The sequence below is a fragment of the Passer domesticus genome, chromosome 3 (genome assembly GCF_036417665.1).
Source record: "Passer domesticus isolate bPasDom1 chromosome 3, bPasDom1.hap1, whole genome shotgun sequence".
Lineage (NCBI taxonomy): Eukaryota > Metazoa > Chordata > Aves > Passeriformes > Passeridae > Passer > Passer domesticus.
The window spans coordinates 117608433-117628391 of NC_087476.1; the positions used below are offsets into that span (position 1 = coordinate 117608433).

The window sequence follows — 19959 nt, forward strand, 5'->3', positions numbered from 1 at the left end:
TGAAGTTGTGGTGACATAAGATCCTAGAAGATTTCTTACCAAAAAAAAGCTAATTGGCTGAGCTGTGCCAGCATTTTGCAGTAAAATGGCATAAATGACTGTCCATTGAGACTGGCTGTATTTCAGCAAGACATGATACAATCCCCACATATAAAGCTTTAATGTCACTTTTAGAAACCCTGTCATGTCCTGTGAATGAGTGGTTCTGGTTTCATTCTCTCTGGGACAGGTGTCCCACCCTTGTCCTGCTCCCCCATCTCCTGTCACCACTGCAGCAGCCTTGCCTACATCCCTGCAAACCCTCTTGCTGTTCACACCCCTGCTTCTTCAGCCCCTCCTGCCTTTCCCTTCTCAAACTCCTGCCCATGAGTGGCTCCTCCTCCATGAGCTCCCTGGCTGCCTTCCCAACATCCTTCTCCAGCCTGGAGCAGTTGCCAGGACAAAGCCCAGGATGATGAGCCTGGCTGGTGCCACTGCTTTGCTGCTCCACTCCAGTGATTGTTTGCCTTTCTGGTTGGGGGTAAGCTGCCCCAGCGAGTGCTCTACACCATGTGGCTACCTGACTTAGGTGCTCTATAATTACATTGTATTATTATCAGATGGATTCTCAAAGGCACTTCTCTCATTTGAATTCCTGCAGGGATTAGGGCTATGTTAAACACCACTATATTATTCTTTGAAAGCCAGTCTTTCAATTTTCCTGTTAAAATGTGAGTCTATTAGATCCAGCACTTGTTACTAAAAAGGTGCTGATATCACTTAACGTAAGGCTAGCTTAAGATTTCAACAGCTGGGCAAGAACTGGGCATGCAGAGTTTAATCAATTCTGTGTAGCTGTCTTTTGATCTGCCCACATGTAACAAACAACTCTAGGAAGCTCAGCTTACTCAGCAGAACTCCTCACCAACTGCAGTTCCACAAACTTTATCACAACACACATCACCTTACCTGTCCTGCTCTCAGTACATCTCCCACTCAACTGTGATTTGCTAAATCAACATCCAGAACAATGTACAGGATCTAATTTGAGCTACAGGATACAAGGTTCAGGCTGTCACAATGGAAATCAACATATTCATGAGATAGAGAAAGTTAGTGCAACTTCCACTCTCACTAAGATTTCCCTCAGATACCTAGAATCAGAATTTGCCCCACTCAAATCATCATTCTGTCCTCAGAAATGATAGAATACTCATCTTTCCACAACACAAACATACCTGTAAATGCCCTCCACCAGGATGATAATTTTTCTCCATGCTCTGTGGGTGCGAGGCTGTCCATATATTATTGCATCTCTCAGCAACTTCTCGAGGCTCTGCATATCTTTATTTAAAAATAAGAAAAAGGAGGAAGGAAAAACAACAGTTTTTTGTCAAGAACTTTCAGTTTTCTTGGGTGCTATTTTTCCTGTTCAGAAAAAGACAACATTAAAAAAAAAAGTGTCCTAAAAATAAACTTATTTTATTAGTGGGCAAGACCCAACGATTCCTTTCATTGGTGTGAATGCAATTTAGTGACAAGAAGAATTATAAAAAGCTTCCAGTTATGCACCTGATCTGGGAAACTTCCAGAAATACTCAGCATACATTTGTATTTAAAGGCAAAAGGGAATTACTTTGCTTCAGTACTGAGGCTAAGTGCCAGCAGTTCCATGTAGGGGCTGCTTATACTCATAATTTATCAAGGTTCAATAAGCTGTGAGTTTTGGTGGCTTTCCAACCAGAAGCTCACAAACAACAAGCATTTCTTCAGCAAGGGCTTTGACAAGGCTGCATGAAGCACATATGGATGGCAGCAAGAGAGGTCTTGTCCTCCTCAAGAAGGAAAGCAAGTGGAAGGTTGCTGATGAGAGAGGAAGAGGCAGGTGGATACAAACACATGGCATGAATGCACTAATCTAAATGCTTGGCACTGGCAGGACTTCAATATAAGGAGGTCTGGAACAACGGTATGATCCTTAGCTGCTTCCTTAAGGGCTGAGTGTGGGGTATCAAAAACCATCTTGAAGGAAAGCCACTGAAATTTTGAAAAAGCTGGAAGAAGCAAGAAAAAATGCCACAGAAATCAGGTCAGGCCAAATGTGACTCTCAATGCACCAGCATTCTGGTGTCTCCAATGAATGGACACTCTTCAAAATGAATTATTCAGGTACTTTTCAGGAATTTGGACTGGCATTTCAAAATATTTTCCAATAACATCCTGTAGAGTCTCATATTACCCAATTAACACTACAGATCAGCTCAAACCATGGGCTGAGAAAATCAATGGCATTTTCCCACAATATAACCCCATTTGCTTCAGCAACACAACACAGTTGACACAGCCTTGTACAATAGCACAAAGTTAATGTGTAAAATGAATTGTCCTGAGGGAAAAAAAATACACCTTAGAAATATTAATATTGACCCATAGTTTGGTTTCTGCCCTAGGGGAATGGAGCCATCTGCACATTAATTGCCCATTGTGAGTAACCTGTGCCCTGAGAGATGGGCAAGTTATGACCTGAACCCTTCCACATCCTGATGCCTCACCTCTTCCTAGGAACATTCAGTGATGTTGGTGAAAGGTAAAGATCTCAGTGATAAAACTGCCCCTCTGCACCTGACCTAGCAAGTCCTGCTGTACTCTACAAAGCACAAAAGAGGCATGGACAATATCAGTTGCCCCTTGTTTCAGTGGTGCCATGGCCTGCACACCTCAGTGAGCTCTGGAAATGGAAAATGCTGCTAAGAATTTTGCAATGCAGACAGCACACTTTCCACTAGATGGCAATCAAGGAAATGAAAGTTATTTGGTGCTTTATATGGGAAAGTTAAAACCAAGCTGAGAATTTGCAGCTGCTAACTTTCTCTTTTGTTTCAAGTAGATAATATTTAGAACTCCTCTTAACGGGCTCCCTCAGGATGACAGAGAGCTCACAGTAAAATCTGGACACCCCCTTTTCTCCACCAAATTATTCTTTACTGATGTCAGTGTTTTCTAAATTGTCTTCAGAACCCCTTTTCTGAATCACACAGGATTTTTCAATTCAGTGTTCTATGTGTCAGTCCAGATCTGCTCCTGACTTCAGAAAAGTCATTCTGCCTCTGAGCTAAAAGCATGGCTTGAAGATTTCGTTGTTTTAGTATATGCACATGAAAAGAAAAAAAAGAGAGAGAGGAAATGAAGTGAAATGTATATAATTCTGTTTTTAACAATACATGGTTGTGAATAGGTCCTCTGTCCAAACTGCCATGGAACATGAGACCTCAGACTGGGAAGAACCCCTCCAAGGGATGAGGTTCCCTGATTTTACACATAATATGGTCCTGCTGGAGTACAGGCTAAGAATATGTCTGTTTGCAGGATCAGGGCTATCTCACTTTCTTTATGACTTCTCATTTTGAAAACCATGTATGTGTGACCCTTTGTGAAGCCTGTAATGGTCAACACATAATTTGTTCATGTGCAAATAAATTTTACTGTTCTATTAACTGCCTCATTTGGAAAGGGGAAATGGGCAGAAAGAAAAAAATCTTTAGTATTCCCCACAAAAAGCTGCTTCTGTTCTTCAAGGTGAAAACAATGCTCTATGTGCATATGCGTAAGCTTTTCAGAAAGTGGGACATACTGAATGCCAGGAAAAACAACAGCACAACCCCAGATGACTTTCAGATATCAAATTATTTACCCATTAAATATAGTTAGATTGAGAGACATTAGGATATTAAGATGATGAGCTGCATGAGTCCATCTTGAATAACCAGTTATAGAGAAAATAACAGTCCTTCCTTGTTTGACCATCACCAGCACAGGGTTCTCAGCAGCAATGGCCAACAACTGCTCACCAGCCCAGGAGGTGGTGTTAAGAATTTGACTTGATTAATCAGTCAAAGCAAAATCAAATCTATCCATGTTTCACTTTCCACCTTCTCCTTACAGCATATTCCCCAGGTATGGAGGATAAAGTTTCCTAAGAGGGGACAGTGGATCTATCAGCGGGTTGGTGGACTTGCATAATCCTTGTTTGGGGTTTCTCATCGTTAATTCAAGAGTAATACCAGGAACACAAACTGCCAGTGGGCTGGAGCAAGTCTGAACCTGGGCAGGCAGCGTGTCATGCTGCCTGCAGTGCAGGTGGGACAGCAGGCTGCTGGAGGGAGCAGGGCACGCTCAGGGAGACACGATGTCTCCACCCCTCATCCTCACACTCTAATGCTGGGGATGTCATCACCATTCCCCTGTGTGGGCTGGAAACCTCCTGTGTCATGTCAGCTGAATCCTGTTTAATTAAAATGAACAGGCTGCTGCTGCTCTTGTCACATTCTTCTTTTTGCTCTGCACTTGTAACTCTGATTTTCAGTTTCGCCCCTTTTGCACTCTCACGCAAGGGGGCACAGACCCCGTGGCTACAAACAAATATCTTTGTTTGGAACGTGGGAGTGGTGATCACTGCAGCCACGGCAACAGTCTGAGACTCCCCTCCCTGCCCTCAATAAATACCAATCCCTCTGAAAGTAAAGGGCAATGGCTCAAGAAAGCTCCCTGTGCACACCTGGCAAGTCAGACGTGGCTTTCTCAGAGCAGAGAGGGCGGACGCAGACACGGCGTGCAGGGAGCAGGACAGACCAGTCTCCTTGCCCTGCCAGCGTCTGTATGTGTCACAGGGAATTACACCCAGCTGGATTAGGCTGCAGTCCACCTATCTGGGCAATTATCTTGTCTCTGATAGTGGCCAGAGGCTTCAAGGAGCACAAAACCCTAGTGGGTAATGTGCCTTTCATCCTGCTCTGTAACAGCTGTAACACTGCTCTCCCTTCTGAAATTCAAGGGCTACCTACACAGTTTGAAAAAAAAAATTAAAAATTAAGGAACTGTCTTGTACTAAGCCACCACAAACTCTTGGAGTTTTGCAGCCAAAGAGATCTCTTTCTAATTTCTATCTGCTTATTTATCTCTTTAATTTCCCCCCTATTTTATTTGCTTGCTTAATTAGTTGCACTTAGTTTTCCACTTCTTTTTCCCCTTCCTTTTATTTCCTTCTCTTTAGCTAGAGAATATATTTGCTCTGAAAGTGAAGGCCTTCTGCCACCTAGAAGTTCCTTCTTTATTAACTACAGCTCCTCCAGGTAGCTGTGCATTCTCAAGGTGTCCTCATGGCTCTTGTATCTAAACTGCAAAGCAATAATTTGACTGAGTAGACTGAGAAATGCCAGAGTTGGATTAACAGAAATTCACAATTGCTGTCCAAGCTGGAAACTGTGTTTTGTATGGAAACCTGGACAGCTCACACCTGCACCACACACTTGTTGTCAACTACTTGATCTGTGAGAAAACAAAAAAATCCCTTATTACTTTCACAACACTGAAAAGGTGCACAAGGAGGAGCTGGGAATGTATTGCCCTGATTGCCATTCAGATGCAGATTCAAGCACCAGATTACAGGCTGGATTTTCACCTAACCAATGTGCTCGGTTATGCTTTGCAATTTCCTGCCTTCCTCACAGGATCGCTTGTTCTGACTGCTCAGTGAATGCAATGCATTGCAATCCCTTGCAATGAAGAGAACTGCACATATTTTTTCCCCCATGGCCTGAGTTCTGTACCTTGTCACAACATTCCCATTGACTTTTAGTGCAATTGCAAATTTAAACCTGAAAATGGCGCTGCAGTTGAGTTGCTTGATGCTACATGGGGAAAATGTAGTAGAATTAGAAAGAATAAACAAATCCTAAGCCTTGCATGGTGCCTTCTTTTACAGGCTGGCAAGAACAGAACTCACTTGGATATAAGTAATCCATAACACTCTCATCTGTTCACTGAAGGAACACCTGATACCAGTATAAGACCCAGAACTGCTGGGGGAGAAACGCCTTGATAAAATCACAGGCTGATTAATGGTTAAATATTTGGTTTTGCTTTTCAGGTTTTATTGGAAGGGTCAAGGATTTTGGCTAATAGTTAACCAGATAAAGGTCAGAGGTCCTGAAAAATGGCTATTAAATGTATGGGGTTAGTAAAAGATTGCCTTAGAAATTAAAAAGAGAAAAGAAAAGGCCAAAAAGCTACATTCAATCTCTCCCTGAGCCAGAACATAAAACCATCTGAGTTTAGCCCCCATTTAACTGAGGGAACCCCAAACCTGTCACTTGGGGAGGGTGGAAGAGACTCCCTGGAGACCAAGGCTGGTGAGGGTCACATCAGACACCTTCTAGCAAAAAAACTAACCAAGGCCAGGCCACTACTGCCCCAGTGGTGGAGAGATGTTTTAGCATCCCACCTTCTCCCACTGCACATTGGCTGTTGGACAGTGCTGCTGCCTGAATTCCAGTGCAGCACTGCAGCTCTGTCCTATCTTCCAAAAAAATATCACTTCCTAGGAAATGGCAACCTGAGTGGTGTCCACCCCACAGCAGGGGAGACAAAAGGCAGGTGCTTTATGGGCAGGTTAGAATGATTTTAGTTCACTAAAACACTACTGCATACCTTTAGGACTGCTTAGACCCTAAAATAAAATTGAAAAAAAAATCAAAACCCCCTAGACCTGTGATTCAGGGGCTCCAGGGAGCTGAACTTTGCTGCTTGCACCCACAAAACCTCACAAATGCCTGACACAGAGAACCTCCCTCAAAGCCAAAACCCATATGCCAATACTGCTATTGGCAGGGTGAGGACTAGAGACAGAGCTAATGAGAGCCCACAGGAAGGGAAGGCCCTGTTCAGGAGATTTTAGTTATGGGGCTAAGATGGAATATTCTCTTCCATTTCTCTCACACAGAGAGATGATCTGTAGGTGTGTGTGCCTGTGCATTTCTCTCAGCCCAGGCCTGTAAATTCCTGTCTGTTTACAAGGAAGGGATTGTTCACTGGCAGTCAGGATGCAGGACACATTCCTATGTCCAAATAAAAACAGACTTATAGGTCCACAGCAATTTTTTTTATAATATTCACTTTAGGGCTTGAAAACCTTCTCATACACCATGCAATGTTTTTGTCAAAAAGGAAAGATATCCAGATGCCTTTTATTTCACCTAGGAAAAGCATAGATGCCTAAGGATTTTGTGTGTTCTAGAAAAGCTATACAGAATTTTATGGAAAGTGTAATGTCTAAGTGAGCTACCCACTTATTGAAATAGAATTTCATTAACTTTTGTAAGAAAATAACTACATTATACATAATTAAGGCAATAGGTAGAGAGTCTTGTCTTACAAATGAAATAATTCTCTATTAATAATAAAGTAATAATTATTTACTTTTGAAAGATGACAAATCAATCCTCTATTACAGATTTCATGCTTTGAAATAAAGTAATAGTTTTACAGAATTAGCTATAGAACAGCATTTGAAAGATTAAGGTACTTCATAGCGAGTTTAAAATGGTAGATTTTACTCTCTTTTCTGTGAAATATTTTTATCATAGAAGAAAGTTTTGTATAATTTTTCTTTAGACAAGGAGTTTTTCCACAAGAGAGCAGGGAAAGTAAAGAGGAGAGAGATTTATGCTCTTGATAGAACCTGATGGTGAAATCAATGCTCATTAAAGATCTTCAAGCAGTAGCTTAAAGTGCAAAGTTTTCTATTCATGGATAAGGCCAGTACAGCAGAAGGAACCTTGCATTCACACCAAGCAGTGTGACATGGAGCATGGCTCAATTCTCCTTTTCCTAAGCATGACAACAACAGCACAAGCACAGCCTGACAATTTGGGCATGCCTGTATCTGTCACATACCCACATATTAGCAAGAATGACTCTGTTGGCATAAGCAACACAGCTTTGGTCCAACAAACAAACATCTATCTAACTGAAAAGAACCCTCCCAACCCAATCTGGAATTTTTGGTCACTTAATTAATACAGTTTTGGTCCTTAATTTTTATGCTGTACTGACTTGTGTGACACTACTCCCTGACAGACTCAGAGGGCACAAGGCTGTCTGCTCCATTTTGGGTGAAAGCTTGCATCCTACAAAGGCAGTCTGCTGGGTTATGCTTTCCACTGCTATCTCCCCCCAAATAAATCCTATTTCCTCCAAAGCAAAAGGCACTTACATACATCTCTTCATGTGTGGTTTTAGTTGTTAGTGATGAGTAACTCGTGGTATGATTAAGGAAATATTAAAAGGCACAACTTTCTAACCATAGAAATAGCAAGCTGAGAGACTCAGAGTGGGCTGAGAGAAAACATGGGCACGTGAAGCTCTCTCTAAATGCAGCTTAGGCTCAAGACTACAAATTGTGACAACAAAAGCTGTCGCTCAATTCCAAACAGTACTTGCAAAAATTTCCAAGGTTTCATTTTGGAAGTAAGCTAAGGTGGTGTCCCAGCAATGGCATATAAGACTGTCTTTGGCAAATAAGACCTTTAATCTTGAAAGCAATGATTTTTTCCAAAGCAACTTGGATGGGCTTCCACTGAGGTTTGCCAAGATCCTTAAAGGAACTATCTGCATTTTTAAGTGCTAGATTAGTGCTGTTTGGGTAGTTCTCTATTATTTTTTGGCTTACCCATTATTCAGAAGAGCATCAGCTTTAGTTTACTGTCAGTGCAACAGAAGCTGGTTAGGTGTCAGGTGCTGGGGAGGGGAGTGAGATATTGAGGAATGGTTAGAGATTGAATTCCTTAAAGCAAGCAGGACAGCTCCAGGTGATATCTTCACAGCTGAGAGTAACATACTCCTCAAACTGAAATGTTTTCTGAAATGATGTGGGAAGTGACACAAACCAGCTGGACTGCACACAGCATAGGAGAGGCTGAGAGGGTTTGGATTTGAGCAGTAAGAGGTCAACCTTCAGGAAGTGATGTAACCTGATTGAATGGAATAAGGCCTTGAACAACCAAGGAAAAGTTGAGAAAAGACTGGTGTGGCAACCACGCTTAGCATATCCAGATTTGTGGAAGTGGACCAAGTTGGGGTTATACAGTTATTCTATGAATAATTAATTCTGTAAAAATATTCATGTTCAGATGGTCTTTAATCCTTGAATAATCTTCAGAAAGTGCTTCTTGCCCAAATTATGAATTGATATTAATTATAACAACATCTTATAGCATAATTATAGTGTTCATTCCAACTCATCCTTAGGCTTTTCACAGCATATGCATAATTCATTTTTGCTTCCCTTAAGCAACACTTAGTAAAGACAAGGGATTGTATTAGCCATTAAGAAGGGTAATCAGACCACTCTTCTGAGTTCTCACCACTACACTAGCTTCTAAACCTTTCTTGCAATCACTGCCTGGTGGCAGAAGTGAGGACGGAAAAGGGAACTGTAATGGGGAATAAGGGAAAAGAACAAGTTCTTGTCATCAAACGCAGTCCCAATGTCTCTCACAGTAACCACAGCAGTACTAACTAAATAAAAGTTAGAGAGCATTTTAGAAGATAACGATATAATTGCCAAGTCAACGTGTGATTTCTATACTAAAATATGATTTCAAAGAATATTTGAGATGATGCTGTTGATATAACCATCTGCATCTTTGCTAGTAGATCCCTGGGAATTCAGAGTAACTGCTTCAAAGGAATGCCACGTTAAGGTAATTCTGGTTTCACTGAACCTGCTGGAAACAGGCATATTTTTGTAAGTATGTTTCTACTGTTTGGACTACAATGACAATAACAATAAAACTTTTGTGGCAGCACACAGTCATTCAGCAAGTCAAAAAGACACAAAAGACACAATAGCAATTATAGTATTGCACTATTAATTTTTCCCATCAGAAACCACTCATAATATTAAACCATTGATACTCCTGCCTGGACAAAAGTATCATCTGGCAACTGAGAGCAAAGTAAGCATCAAAAGAAATCATTCTTGCCTTTGAGGTGTGTATAACTCTGTCTCTAAAGTTTTCCAGCTTCAATACTCACTATTATGCTTGAAAATTCTAATGGTGGCACCCGAAAGCCTCGCACCGAGAACGAGAGAAGTGTGGTTCAACTCATCACTTAAAATGAGGCAGCCCTGTGGAGAAGGAGTACAGTGAGCATCTGCATAAACTGGGAGGCTGCAGACTCGTGTGCACGTGTGTGCCAGCATACACACATGTTTATGATAGAGCATTGCACTGTCACCATCATATTTTCTGGAAAAATTCCCTTACCCAGGATTTCTCTCCTGGGAAGATGAGAAGCCTCAGTGAAAGAGGAAAACAATATTATATAATTTGCTTCTCCTGTGTTTTGCTGCTTTGGAATGTGGTTGGAGATTGTTTATCCAACAGGTGATTGTTTCATGTGAATTATTTTGACTTATTGGCCAATTGGGGCCAAGCTAGGTTGAGGCTCTGGAGAGAGTCATGAGTTTTTCATTATCTTTTAGCCTTCTGTCTGTATCCTTTCTGTATTCTTTAGTATAGTTTTAGTACAGCATTCTTTAATATAATATAGTATCATAAAATAATAAATTAGCCTTCTAAGAACATGGAGTCAGATTCATCATTTCCTGCCTTCATCTGGGAACCCGCAAATACAAGATTGCACCAATTAAGCTGTAAGGATTAAACATTAAATGAATTTTCTGCCACTTTTCTGAAGGTGCTGGGTTGCACTGCAAAGGCAAGCTGAAATAGTGGGATCAGATTCTCAAGCATTCCCAGGTGATGCACAGGGGCCCAATACTTCCTGTAACTGGAAAGCAGCAAATAACCCTATTAAAGGCTGAGTGCTTCATAGTAAAATCAGGCAATGTTGCTTCATCTATCACTGTTTACAGCCCATTTTGAGTTGTAAGGAAAATGCAGCCACCACCTCACATATAAAGACTGTATGGCAGTAGTGTAAGGAGGAGTAATAGTGAGGCTGGCCTGACATCATCCCTTTGGACTGCAGAATTGGGATGAGGAGAGACTGATGCCTATAAGTCCCACCTCCATTAAGATGAGAGTCAAGTTTAGGAACCAGAGTCTTTCTCTGGTAAATGCATATAAACTTGACCTGTAGTATACTTTTTATTAATTAACTTAGTTGAAAACTCCCTTTGATTTTAGAAATGAAAATAAAAATGTGGGAAAAGTAAATTTGTCTATTATATTAACAAGGGGCAGGACTCAGTTGAAATTCAAACTTGAACCCTTGTTTAGCTCTGCTTCCTATTGAACAGGTTTTGCTGTGTTTCATTACCCAAAGGGCCACACATAATCAAGCAAAAACTTATTCTGGAATCATAGATTAGGTCTAGGTTGAGAGATACTCACACAATCTCCATAGAGACTGGTTTGCAGAACCAACAGTAAGTGTAGATGCAGCTTGACAAGAAAATGTAGCTGCTAGGCTTAATTATAGAAGAAAACATAGGAGTAAATCTCTCAAACATAAGGTAGTTGAATAATATTTGTAATATATATAATAATACACAGATAATTTTCAAATATATATATACATACATATATTTTTTAATTAAAAAAATGCATACAGTAATTTCTTTATTTGTGCCACTTATATCTATCCCACCTCTGACAGAGGCTTGAATCTCTACATGAAGCCAGGCAAGGGAGGAAAAATCATTATACAGGTAAGACAAGTGTCTCACACTGCATATCTCCAATTTCATAAATTTACCTTCATTAATTCTCTGTATCTGTCCCCTTTGAAACTGCTGGACAAGTTCTCCAGCACTGCTGCAGAATGAAGTTCACATTCTGGATAACTGAACCAACTCTCCCTGCCCAACACTTGTATTTTAGAGATCTTGAAAAAGCTGCAGTCATCTTCAGCAGAGAGTGAAGTCACTTTACCTCTGTGCTGCTGTTTCAGAAGTCCTGGCCATGCACCACAAACTGAATTAATTCTACCTCCACCAAGAGGCAGGTGAGGCTTTGTGCTTGCATGGCACACTTCAAACTGCTCCACACCTGGACAAGCCAAGGAGGAGCTACCACTTTCCAGCTATCAGCACAGAGCACATGTTTGCTACCAGTGTCAGGATGAGGATATCCATGCCTTTGAGTTAGGTACTCCAAACTGGAGAGGAGGTCCCTTCAGCACCAAGTAAGAACCCCACTTTTGTAACACGATCACAGTTTTAGATTTGCATTTGCTGCCAGCTTTCTTCGCAGGGCTGGCTGGAGCTCTGTGCTTTTTCTTTTCTCTAAGTGTTGTTAAAATTATCCTAATCATCATCTTTCATCACAGGCAGCTGGGCAAAATCTCAGCAAGTAGCCTAAATACTTCATCCCATGACACCTGGACATGGGATTCAACATTTGGTTACTTTTTAAGGAGAAGCAACTTCATGAAGAGGAGCTGGAGAGCTGTATCACTGATCCTTACGCAGATGTTAGGTATGTGTGATAGCAACACTCAGTGCTAGCACAGGTGATAAAGGAGCATATTTCAAGTCACAAGGTCATCATCTTTATGACTCACACATTCCTGATACCAAGCTTTGTTCCTCGATCAAGCCTTTCCACACATTGAAAGCCCAGATTACTGCAACAGCAGTTAAAACAATTAATAAGTGATTGTTCTATGTGTTCCTGAAGGAAGTACTCACCTTTCCAACAAGGGCTGGAATATTCATTGAGTTAGTTGCAAAGCCCATGCCAAACACCATAGCATCTTCCACACCAAGGAACGTGGCCACAAGTTTCTCTAGTTCTACATGTTTGTCTAGGGTGCCTGCAGAAATAAGCACAGGGAATATTAAATCTTGATGAACTGTGAAAGTTGTTATGATACAAAACATACAGAAGAACAGGCTAGAAATGTGTCATTAAGCTATGTGACATTAAGTTCTGATGAGGGTTTTCCATTTGTATCCTGTGCATTTGGGCTAACGCAAGAGGTGCAAACCAGCTGTGACTAATGCTAACAAATACTGCTGCTGTTTGCTAGGGAAGCAAAGCAGTTGCTATGGAAAAAAGCTTCCTTTTCACACAATAACTTTTGACATAGTTTATTTTGAAGACTAATTTTTTGTCTTTTTCTCTCCCCTGCAATTAGGTCAAAAATACCTTCTTTTAGTAGGAATGTGGGACAAACAATTTAGGCATTCTTGAGTTCTCTCCAGATGTGAAAATAAAAATGGCTGACAACAAAATTCTTCCTTTTCTATTGTCTGTCAATATATGTGTACAAAATTCTTAATTAGGATTTTACATGGATAGAAAAACAAAAGCATTCTCCATATTTTTCTGCTTTGGAAGGTAAAAGCTATTCCACTCCCTATAACTGATGAAAACTCTCCTCTTTCTTTCCTCTCAACAGCAAACATAAATGATAATGCAACACTAGAGACTCTTCTTTATTGCATATTAATTATCTAATATTAGTGCTTGAAGTTTCCAAACAAGTAAGGTTCTCCAACCATCCAACAAAAGCAGTATCCTTCCTGCCCAGCTCACAGTGAAGGATGACAAAATACAGAAGGCAAACAAACAAAAGAGTGGTGTTAAGAGACTGAGATAACAGATAGCTTTGAACAGTAAGGAATCATCTCAACTTGCCAGCTCTCTAGTCTTTGGTTGCCTGGCTGTGCATTGCAGGGACCAAGGCAGAAGGAACTCTTACAGGATGATCTGTGGGGAAGAAAGCAGAGTGGCCTGTGGATTCTGAGAGAGCATTTCCCCTATGAATAAGGCTGTAATCAGAGAACAGAAGAAAAAAATTAGGCAAGTGAATATGTTACCTCACTTGCACTGCACAAACTGATGGCACAATACTATGAAGTGAATTACAACGGATGGAACAAGAAAGCTGTGTTCACTGTGATGGACAAAAGGCAGATAAGTGGAGGAAAGCAGAAGCTTGGCTTGAGTGTCTCAACAAGAATGATGAGTCAGGAAGATGATCTTACCTTCATCATGGAGCAGAGCTCATTAAAAAAAAATCAAATATAAATGTCAGGAGAAAAGTTTCAGCAATAGCAATAAGTCATCTGGTTACAGTGAAGGAGTGTTTTCATTATTTTTTCTCATTAAATAACTAAAGTAGGAATAACATCCATTTGGAAATAGAATGTGACAAACATCTATCAGGCAGGCAGGTAACACTCCAACTATCAGGGAGATAAGGAGCAAGGATCATGTGGCTTCTTGAAAAACCTGGATTACCTGGACAGTAAAGAACAGCAGTTCTGCTGAGATTTTGCCAGAGCCTTCCTGGGTTGTGCTAGACCTGAGCCTACTCCAGCAGAGCTTCAAGAGTGTCTCTGCACTCCTTGTATCACACTGCATGGACCTGGGGCTGGGTTGTCTCTGTGCTCTGAGAATTAGGTAATGTGACACAGAAAATGTGGCTCTGCAGAAACTCCACAATGTGTGAGCTGAGTCTGTGTGAAGCTCGTTGAGGATGGCTGTTTTTTGAATTTGTACATCCCAAGACACATGAGGATATGAGCTGGCCCTGCACACAGCCACTGTTTAGTACCCAAGTTCCATGAAATAGAGTGTTTCAGAGCTGAGCTGCTCACTGGAAATGTAGGTAAGAATCTGTCTTAAGGTGTAAGCCCAGCAGGACTTAGAATGTATTTCTGTAGTTCTGTATTTTTTGCAAATTGGGCCCATCTTCAGCCTACAGCACCCATGGACAACTAAGAGTTCCAGCAGGATCACCTGCATAGTGAGATGTTATTTTGTCACTCGAGGGCTATCAGCACACCAAGAGAAGATGAAGTCTGAAATGGAAGCTCAAAGCCAAGCTCACTATGGTCACAGCTTGAATTAGAAGGTTTGTGAAAGTGTGAGAAACAAGAAGTGTGTACTTTGCAAGGCAGGCATTTTAAGGCATGACACAATTGTCCCTGACTCTTCCAGGGATAAGTCTGACACTGGGGTGGAGTTAAAATTGCTTTTTGGGGTTGCATCACATGTTTTCTGTTTTTATAAACAGGCAAGGCCTGACTCAATACAGACTGTTCTGTTAAAGCTCCTATTAGATGACCCACAAAAGAACAGCACAATTTGCACCTATATTTATTGATTTTGTCATGGTGAAGAATGATTCATTTTGATAGTGACTGATTCCTACTTATTATTTACTAATGCTAAGTGGGAATGCAGATGATACTGCACATTACTGTTGCCTACAAATCCTGGAATACAAATTGAAATTGGTTAGCAAAACAAAATTCTGAATGACAAAGATTTGCAAAATGAGCCCTGGTTTTGAATCATGTTAATTATCATGGCAATACTGTTGGTGGTAAGGTGTTGCAGAAGCAATGCAACACACACCAGTACTGTCAGTGGGAGATTCATGACTGCTGTATACATTGAACAGAGTTGAAAAAGCATATAATTATGCAATTATTTAATCATGTCAGGAGATATCTTTACACAGGATGTCCTTGGACACTGTACAAATGGCATCAATTCTACCACCTTTCTCCACTGGAAGAAACAAGGGGTCAGACATGTGCTGCTGGGATGAGGTTTGTCCACTAGCATTCCCAGCTGGTCCCAGCCACCACCATGACAAGCATAAACAGCACTACCAGAGAGATGCAAATTTGATCCAAAGGAACTGGCACAAGCTGAAACATCTCAGCATCTCAAGCTACATAACAAAGGCAGTAATTACACAGCTCTTCATTAAATACAACCTTAGAGATGTCAAGTGAGGTTAGCTTGGCCCTTAAAATGTTTTGTATTGTGCTAGATTCAAGACCAGTATCATGATCTGATGAATGAAAAGTTATATACTAGATATATCTTTTTAATTCACTGTATACACAGATACTTTCTATGCTTGCCCTATAAACAGACATTAGAATTTCCCCACTGACTGACTACAGCTTGGCTTGACCCAACAAATGAGGACACAACTAAACAATGCATACCAAATCACCAGGAAGGATTTAAGACAAAAAAAGAGAAAGATACCTGCATCTTTAAGAGACAAAATCCTTTTGAAAGTTATTCTTCTCTGCTGAACAGTTGTAAGTAATACAATACAGCAGGAGTTACTGTGATCCAAGGCTATACAGGTATTAAGATCACAGATCATATCAAAAGTGGACTTTCACAATTGGAACCACCTCCACAGATTCCCACACTTCTCACAGCAAAACCCCTACTTTTCAAAATCTGATGACCCAGTTCCCTCCATTAACTTGCCACTGCACTCTGGTGACAAGGAACATGAAGTACACTGTGTTTTGACAGGCTTTTTCATACACTTGCTCTTTTTTCATACCCATGCTGTTGGGCTGAAAGTCACTGCCAGACTGCTAGAGAGATAAAGCTGGAAAGTGGACTTCCACAATCCATAGAGTCATTATTTAGTTTGATACTTTCAGCTTGGACAAGGTGGTTTATGCCACTGGTTAGTCTGCCCAACACAGTCTTTCAGGTTCTTATACACTAATGACACAGACTGGTTGAACTGGCAACAGTGTCTTGTAATAGAATTTTATGTTTGGAATTCTAAGACTCAAAGAAGACAGGGAAAAAACACCTGCTTATCCCAGGTTAAACAAAAGCTGAAAGAGTAAACTGGTACAGGCAACAAGCCCTTGAAAGAAAAAAGAACAGCTGGGAACCCTGTGCATCCCTGCCATGACTCACCAAGGTGACTGAGAACCATTACACTATGAAAATGAGGCATCCTTGGGAGGGTGGGGAGCAGAACAAAACATCTGAACTTCCTTGTCACATTTGAAACTTAAGGTCACAAACTCACTCTGGTAAGATGCTTGTCAGAGATGAAAAAATCTGTATTGTTGAAAGACATACACGCTTTTACAAAAAGCAAGATTGGATGAGTTATTAATAGCAAGGTGAAGAAACAGAATCTGTGGAAATGATATAATTTACACTGTGTTACCAGAGCAGATGTTGCAGATGGTATCACTGTCCTACAGACCCACAAGCAGAGGAAAGCCTCAGCTTGTAGAATGAGACTTGTTGGAAAGAGAGGGAGAGAAGCACACAGTAACCTTATGCAGTTGCCTCATTTAACACTGTCTGTGCAAAAAAGAGTCCCAAAATAAGGGGAGTTGATTAATCACTTGACAGAAAGGAAATGCTCAAGTTTTCTTAACATTGCTACCAACTGACAGGGCTTTCCTACCACAAAGATGCCGTGGGTGTCATAAACCTAATAATGTACCTATGTAACTTAGTGATTCTCAGAAAAAAAAAGTAGATTAGTTTTAACAGAACTTCCAGCTACATTTAGATTGTCTGCTTTTGTTTATTTTTTTTTTTGCTTTTAGAAAAACACAAAGTTAAAATTTCCAGTGTAAATCCAGCATCTTCATGCCAAAGCCTATATGGCAACATCTTAAGTATCTAAATATTTGCATGGAGATAACATCATATATCAGAGATACTTCAGGTATTTAACAAGTCACATAACCCTTAATTCCTACAGATGCCTTCAATTCCACCTGCTAGAAGATGGGCTATCCAGATTATTAATCTTGCACTGCAAGGCATACTTTTGAATGGTGAAATACAAGGAACAAACCTGACCCAACGATTATAAACTGATTGTAAGCTGGATTTGTTATTTATGAGAGGGTAGGCACAAAAAGGAAAAGGACGTTAGTGGACGTGACAAAAGAGAATCCTTTGCATTAACTGTTTCCTAATTTATACCATACTCTATCAGAAAACAGCTAAGATTAGGAAATATGTGTATATATACACATATATATACATGCACACAAATTCTCATTTTTGTGGCTTTATTTCTCCTTAACATCCCACACAGAAACTGTAAATTATGGGACATTCAGTTCTTCATCTCTTTCTCCAAAATTAAAAATGAAACATTTATTCATGTTTGTATAGTGTTATGTTTAAAATTAGCCTTGGCCCTAATTAAAGCTTTGAAGTAGTATAAAAGAAAGAATGGCCAAATAACTATTTTTATGTTCTTGAAATGCTGCTACAAATTCACATTAGGCCTTAAAACCCAGTGGAAGGAGGTGAATGAGTTTGAGCTACTTTGGTATATTAAATGTTGGCACAGATTTTCAGATCTGCTTTGTAGAAATGAGATCACAATCAAGTGTAAAAAAATCCTCAAAGAAAAAGCCCTAAAACTGAGTGCAAGTTAGGTGCTAAAGGGTAATCTCCTAACATGCCCTCCAGAGTGAATCACCCTGCAAGTGCTCTGTGCAGGCTCCATCTTGTTTTTTGGTCCAAGGCATAATCACAGGAGGAGTATTTCAAAAGGCAGGAATCCTGCCTGGCTGCTTAACCAGCACTAATCACACGTTTGCTCCGGTTACTCACGTATGTCATCTCCATGAGGAATACTGGTGAGTTAGATAAACACAGCATTGGAAGTACTGGCTCTCCATGTGACAGCCCTGTCACCAGCCTGGCCCTAGGAGCCCTAGGAACTCTCAGAGCACAATAATCTGCCTTATTTAAAAAAAAAAGTGTAACTTTGCTGATTTTGTTATCATCTGCAAGCAGCAAGCAGGAAGATAATTTGTATGTTTCTCAATAATTCTCAGTCACACTGCTTAGAAAAGGCTGACTATAAACACTGAACAAGAGGATGGGCTCAGAAAAAAGGCTTTTGAATCTTTAAAAATCTTGGCTACCTTTAACAGTAGCCAACTCACACTCCAGCCATTAAAATACATTGATTTGCATGGGAAAAAGGACTTTACATTCTAGTTGTCATTCTTTCATATTTTTTATTATGTGAAGGGAACACTTGCTATTTCATATTTATTTAGGTTCCTATGTGCTGGCAGTTTTATTAAGCTAAAAAAATAACACTTTTGAGAAAAAATTAAAATACATATAACAGTAGAGATATTTTTGTGGGGCAGTTTATACGGAATGCCCTAACATTCCCAACACTCCAGTTAGTTGAACAGTTGGTGTCCAGTTACTTATGGAATCATAGAATGAATCACAGAATAGTTTGTGCTGGAAGGAACCTTAAAGATCATCTCATTCCAATGTCCCCACCTTGGACAGAGACATGGACACCTTTCACTAGATCAGGTTGCTCCAAGCCCCACCCAGCCTGTCCTTGAGCACTTCTAGTAATGGGCATCCACTGGACAACCTGTTCCAGAGCCTCACCACCCCCACAGGAAAGAATCTTTTCCTGAAATCTAATTTGACCCTGCCCTCTGTCAGTTTGAAGCCATTCCCTCTTATCCTGTCACTCCACGCCCTTGCAAAAAATCCCTCTCAAGCTCTCTTGTAGCCACTTTGAGGTACTGGATGGCTACTTAAATCCTTCAACATTCAAGAATAATTTTCCCAGACCCAACATTTATTCCTAAAAACTTCCTGCTTCTTTTTATGTCCCAGTTAGTTTCTTGATGTATAATGAACAAGGCAAAGAAATATTAAAAAATTACCTTTTCCTGAACCCACAGGAGAGACTGCTACTAACAAAAGCTGATTTAATTTAAATAACACCCATGGTCAATTTTCTCAGATATAGTAGGTGCAGATCTCTTTTGGCATCTCTCAGAGTTAATAAGGACATCCTGAATCAGATACAGTTTGGGTATTTCTGGTAACTATCAGTGAGCACTCCTCTGCACACATGGCCAGTGTCCCTTAGAACACAAGGGAGTGTGAAGTTCTGGTATCTGCAGTGTTATGGATACCTATTATAATACTGGCCTTTCACAAATATCAAAATGGATGCTCTTTGTGTGATGTTAAAGTAATTTTGTTATAAAGACACAGTTTTTATTTCTGTTGTTAATTAAGCTTAGACATAGTAGTGAAATAGCTATGCTTGTGTTAAAATGTCTGCTGGGATGGGATAGCATCCAGTGAACACAGGATGAGGACCCTGCTACAGATCTGCCAACTATCAGCACTCACTGTCTGAAGACAGAGCGGACCAAGGCCCAAAGTGGAAGTGATAAAGAGAAACCAAAACCACAGCCAAGAAACATGCATGGTCTAAAAAAAAGGCAGACCTGAGGAGGAGCCATGTAAAACAGTTCCCAGAATATGTAAACTACTTCATGGATATGCATAAGGGTCTATGAATGTGTAACAGGCTGATGTAAGGGCAAAGGTATTTAAGGGGTATCCCCAAAGG

At 40.5% G+C, this 19959-nt stretch overlaps 1 protein-coding gene across 4 annotated transcripts in view; it reads right to left on the reverse strand.

The window, feature by feature from the left end:
- Window positions 1–19959, reverse strand: part of SPTLC3 (serine palmitoyltransferase long chain base subunit 3) — a 98030-nt gene that overhangs the window by 23862 nt on the left and 54209 nt on the right. For all 4 annotated transcript variants that reach the window (XM_064415429.1, XM_064415430.1, XM_064415428.1 and 1 more), the window contains 3 exons: window positions 12476–12600; window positions 9853–9946; window positions 1218–1323 (listed from right to left, as the gene is read on the reverse strand). In XM_064415429.1, the coding sequence (XP_064271499.1) occupies window positions 1218–1323; window positions 9853–9946; window positions 12476–12600 (325 nt within the window). The remainder of the gene's footprint in view (window positions 1–1217; window positions 1324–9852; window positions 9947–12475; window positions 12601–19959) is intronic.